Source organism: Ranitomeya variabilis, chromosome 8 (assembly GCF_051348905.1).
Source record: "Ranitomeya variabilis isolate aRanVar5 chromosome 8, aRanVar5.hap1, whole genome shotgun sequence".
NCBI classification, from domain to species: Eukaryota; Metazoa; Chordata; class Amphibia; order Anura; family Dendrobatidae; genus Ranitomeya; species Ranitomeya variabilis.
Genome location: NC_135239.1, coordinates 112,136,237 through 112,141,968, shown reverse-complemented (window position 1 = coordinate 112,141,968; position 5,732 = coordinate 112,136,237). Strand labels below are relative to the sequence as shown.

Genomic DNA, 5,732 nt, shown 5'->3' with positions numbered 1-5,732 from the left:
TATTTCCCGTTCCCAGAGCTTTATCATTACCACAATACCGCAGATTGAGGTTATATTTAGTCACTGAGAAAAAGACACAGTTCAACACCTGTTCACTGTCCATTAAACAAGCGGCAGCCTGGGAAGCCAAGCCCCTCAGACCCTTCCCCCAGATTCATTTTTGGCAATCTTAAATTAACTGTCCCAAATTTAAACTTAAAAAGGTTGTCCAATCAGTGGATACAGATGACCGGTCCAAGGACAGGACCTCATTATCAGATCGGTGGGGGCCGACACCTAGCACCTACACTGACAATATGGTATTTGCACCACCGGATGTAAATATGGAACAGAACTGAAAAACGTAATTCATTCAGTGTGAAGCGGCCGCTGTTCTGCAGCACCCAGAGCAAGCATCCTCTGACGGAACACACCTTTAATGGCCCTGACTGCAGAGGTGATGGGATGCCGGGGAACACCGCAACGTACATTTTACGTAATCCTATATGGAAGCATTTACAGGACCCAAAACTGTGTGCCACCATTCTGGCCAACTCTTCACACTTGTGATTGTACAAATAAAACCGGAAAAATAGATTCCATTATTATGGATGACACACGCCAATACTGAGATGTGATGTCAGCTGTATACAGAGCCGCAGACCCCGCCGTTACCGGTAATGTGACCAGGTATACCGGCCGCGTTGGTGATTACTCCTGGGTGACACACGCCAATACTCAGATGTGATGTCAGCTGTATACAGAGCCGCAGACCCCGCCGTTACCGGTAATGTGACCAGGTATACCGGCCGTGGTGGGGATTACTCCTGGGTGACACAGGCCAATACTCAGATGTGATGTCAGCTGTATACAGAGCCGCAGACCCCGCCGTTACCGGTAATGTGACCAGGTATACCAGCCGTGGTGGGGATTACTCCTGGGTGACACGCCAATACTGAGATGTGATGTCAGCTGTATACAGAGCCGCAGACCCCGCCGTTACCGGTAATGTGACCAGGTATACCGGCCGTGGTGGGGATTACTCCTGGGTGACACGCGCCAATACTCAGATGTGATGTCAGCTGTATACAGAGCCGCAGACCCCGCCGTTACCGGTAATGTGACCAGGTATACCAGCCGTGGTGGGGATTACTCCTGGGTGACACGCCAATACTGAGATGTGATGTCAGCTGTATACAGAGCCGCAGACCCCGCCGTTACCGGTAATGTGACCAGGTATACCGGCCGTGGTGGGGATTACTCCTGGGTGACACAGGCCAATACTCAGATGTGATGTCAGCTGTATACAGAGCCGCAGACCCCGCCGTTACTGGTAATGTGACCAGGTATACCGGCCGTGGTGGGGATTACTCCTGGGTGACACACGCCAATACTCAGATGTGATGTCAGCTGTATACAGAGCCGCAGACCCCGCCGTTACCGGTAATGTGACCAGGTATACCAGCCGTGGTGGGGATTACTCCTGGGTGACACACGCCAATACTGAGATGTGATGTCAGCTGTATACAGAGCCACAGACCCCGCCGTTACCGGTAATGTGACCAGGTATACCGGCCGTGGTGGGGATTACTCCTGGGTGACACGCGCCAATACTCAGATGTGATGTCAGCTGTATACAGAGCCGCAGACCCCGCCGTTACCGGTAATGTGACCAGGTATACCAGCCGTGGTGGGGATTACTCCTGGGTGACACAGGCCAATACTCAGATGTGATGTCAGCTGTATACAGAGCCGCAGACCCCGCCGTTACCGGTAATGTGACCAGGTATACCAGCCGTGGTGGGGATTACTCCTGGGTGACACACGCCAATACTCAGATGTGATGTCAGCTGTATACAGAGCCGCAGACCCCACCGTTACCGGTAATGTGACCAGGTATACCGGCCGTGGTAGGGATTACTCCTGGGTGACACGCCAATACTGAGATGTGATGTCAGCTGTATACAGAGCCGCAGACCCCGCCGTTACCGGTAATGTGACCAGGTATACCGGCCGTGGTGGGGATTACTCCTGGGTGACACACGCCAATACTCAGATGTGATGTCAGCTGTATACAGAGCCGCAGACCCCGCCGTTACTGGTAATGTGACCAGGTATACCGGCCGTGGTGGGGATTACTCCTGGGTGACACAGGCCAATACTCAGATGTGATGTCAGCTGTATACAGAGCCGCAGACCCCGCCGTTACCGGTAATGTGACCAGGTATACCGGCCGTGGTGGGGATTACTCCTGGGTGACACAGGCCAATACTCAGATGTGATGTCAGCTGTATACAGAGCCGCAGGCCCCGCCGTTACCGGTAATGTGACCAGGTATACCAGCCGTGGTGGGGATTACTCCTGGGTGACACGCCAATACTGAGATGTGATGTCAGCTGTATACAGAGCCGCAGACCCCGCCGTTACCGGTAATGTGACCAGGTATACCGGCCGTGGTGGGGATTACTCCTGGGTGACACGCGCCAATACTCAGATGTGATGTCAGCTGTATACAGAGCCGCAGACCCCGCCGTTACCGGTAATGTGACCAGGTATACCAGCCGTGGTGGGGATTACTCCTGGGTGACACGCCAATACTGAGATGTGATGTCAGCTGTATACAGAGCCGCAGACCCCGCCGTTACCGGTAATGTGACCAGGTATACCGGCCGTGGTGGGGATTACTCCTGGGTGACACAGGCCAATACTCAGATGTGATGTCAGCTGTATACAGAGCCGCAGACCCCGCCGTTACTGGTAATGTGACCAGGTATACCGGCCGTGGTGGGGATTACTCCTGGGTGACACACGCCAATACTCAGATGTGATGTCAGCTGTATACAGAGCCGCAGACCCCGCCGTTACCGGTAATGTGACCAGGTATACCAGCCGTGGTGGGGATTACTCCTGGGTGACACACGCCAATACTGAGATGTGATGTCAGCTGTATACAGAGCCACAGACCCCGCCGTTACCGGTAATGTGACCAGGTATACCAGCCGTGGTGGGGATTACTCCTGGGTGACACGCGCCAATACTCAGATGTGATGTCAGCTGTATACAGAGCCGCAGACCCCGCCGTTACCGGTAATGTGACCAGGTATACCAGCCGTGGTGGGGATTACTCCTGGGTGACACACGCCAATACTCAGATGTGATGTCAGCTGTATACAGAGCCGCAGACCCCGCCGTTACCGGTAATGTGACCAGGTATACCAGCCGTGGTGGGGATTACTCCTGGGTGACACACGCCAATACTCAGATGTGATGTCAGCTGTATACAGAGCCGCAGACCCCGCCGTTACCGGTAATGTGACCAGGTATACCGGCCGTGGTGGGGATTACTCCTGGGTGACACACGCCAATACTCAGATGTGATGTCAGCTGTATACAGAGCCGCAGACCCCGCCGTTACTGGTAATGTGACCAGGTATACCGGCCGTGGTGGGGATTACTCCTGGGTGACACAGGCCAATACTCAGATGTGATGTCAGCTGTATACAGAGCCGCAGACCCCGCCGTTACCGGTAATGTGACCAGGTATACCGGCCGTGGTGGGGATTACTCCTGGGTGACACAGGCCAATACTCAGATGTGATGTCAGCTGTATACAGAGCCGCAGACCCCGCCGTTACCGGTAATGTGACCAGGTATACCGGCCGTGGTGGGGATTACTCCTGGGTGACACAGGCCAATACTCAGATGTGATGTCAGCTGTATACAGAGCCGCAGACCCCGCCGTTACCGGTAATGTGACCAGGTATACCGGCCGTGGTGGGGATTACTCCTGGGTGACACACGCCAATACTCAGATGTGATGTCAGCTGTATACAGAGCCGCAGACCCCGCCATTACCGGTAATGTGACCAGGTATACCAGCCGTGGTGGGGATTACTCCTGGGTGACACACGCCAATACTGAGATGTGATGTCAGCTGTATACAGAGCCACAGACCCCGCCGTTACCGGTAATGTGACCAGGTATACCGGCCGTGGTGGGGATTACTCCTGGGTGACACGCGCCAATACTCAGATGTGATGTCAGCTGTATACAGAGCCACAGACCCCGCCGTTACCGGTAATGTGACCAGGTATACCGGCCGTGGTGGTGATTACTCCTGGGTGACACACGCCAATACTCAGATGTGATGTCAGCTGTATACAGAGCCGCAGACCCCGCCGTTACCGGTAATGTGACCAGGTATACCAGCCGTGGTGGGGATTACTCCTGGGTGACACGCCAATACTGAGATGTGATGTCAGCTGTATACAGAGCCACAGACCCCGCCGTTACCGGTAATGTGACCAGGTATACCGGCCGTGGTGGTGATTACTCCTGGGTGACACGCGCCAATACTGAGATGTGATGTCAGCTGTATACAGAGCCGCAGACCCCGCCATTACCGGTAATGTGACCAGGTATACCAGCCGTGGTGGGGATTACTCCTGGGTGACACAGGCCAATACTCAGATGTGATGTCAGCTGTATACAGAGCCGCAGACCCCGCCGTTACCGGTAATGTGACCAGGTATACCGGCCGTGGTGGGGATTACGCCTGGGTGACACACGTCAATACTGAGATGTGATGTCAGCTGTATACAGAGCCGCAGGCCCCGCCGTTACCGGTAATGTGACCAGGTATACCGGCTGTGGTGTGGCCGGCAGTCCCCGGGGCAGTGGCCGGCAGTCCCCGGGGCAGTGGCCGGCAGTCCGCCTCATGTCCGGACCGTGGGGTCCTCTGATTACTCCGGTACATTCAGCAGAGCCTGACGTCACTGACACCAGGCGAGCCGCTGCTGTAATCACTCCTGCCAGACGCTGTAGACCTACCGTCACCGCACACTGCAGGAAGTGCCATGGCTGCTCTCCTCCGCACTACTTACCCCAGTCTAGTCCGTCCAGAGACGCGCCATCCCCGCCGCCACCGGGCCCAGGGCCCTGAACTCCGCTGAACATCCTGCTGTGTATCTCGGTTGTCATGTCGCCTTGTTTCCGCACTAACTACTACTAAATACACGTCTGTCTAACCATCACAGAGTGACGAACTACGGGAGCCGGACGAGGTCAAGATAACAACCAATGCGCATGCTCCAGAAGCTATTTCACCCATGTTACAACATGCAGCTTGACACAGTCGCGGTGTGGGCGGGGCCTATGGAGCTGCTTTGATTGGCTGCGTATTCTGCGTATTTAACCGTATGCACTCCACACCTGACTCCACGGAAGCGCCTTAGTTCCCAGTCGCGCATGCTCCATTATAATCCTGTCACTAATGAGCCATTCTATAATGTAGTCACTGTCTCCCTAGGGGCAAGTTCACACTAGGCGTGTTTATCAGCAGTTTGTTTCTACAGCAAAACCTGATCTCTTGGCAGGAAAGAGGCTGCAGCAAAACATGTTTAACTTCATTTTTTTGCAGCGGTTTTGGCATGCTAGATTTGTGCATGCTGATAGAAAAGTTCTCAAACATAGAACCAAGTTTTGTCACACAAAAAAAAAACGCTGCAAAAAACAGGATACCTGCGTTTTTTGTGCATTTCTTCCCCATCCATTCAAGTCAATGAGTGATAAACACTGATAGAAGTGACATGCTCTATGTTAAAAAAAACAGGCAAAGCACAAAATACTGACAACAAAAAACCAATGTGTGTGCATGAGATTTCTGAAATCTCATAGGCTTTGCTGGTACTGTAAAAAGGAGCTGAACATTAGCATAAAAAACACATTAAAAAATGCCCAGTGTGAACATAGCC

General features: G+C 53.5%; 1 protein-coding gene across 4 annotated transcripts in view; it reads right to left on the bottom strand.

Annotated features, from left to right (window-relative positions):
* The window catches only part of ATF6 (activating transcription factor 6), a 169,701-nt gene extending 164,591 nt beyond the window's left edge, over positions 1-5,110 (bottom strand). For 2 of the 4 annotated variants that reach the window (XM_077276992.1, XM_077276991.1), the window contains exon 1: positions 4,863-5,110. In XM_077276992.1, the coding sequence (XP_077133107.1) occupies positions 4,863-4,959 (97 nt within the window). In that variant the 5' untranslated portion in view covers positions 4,960-5,110. The remainder of the gene's footprint in view (positions 1-4,862) is intronic. The other 2 variants (XM_077276993.1, XM_077276994.1) reach the window with 2 other exon arrangements.
* Positions 5,111-5,732: the final 622 nt, after the last annotated feature.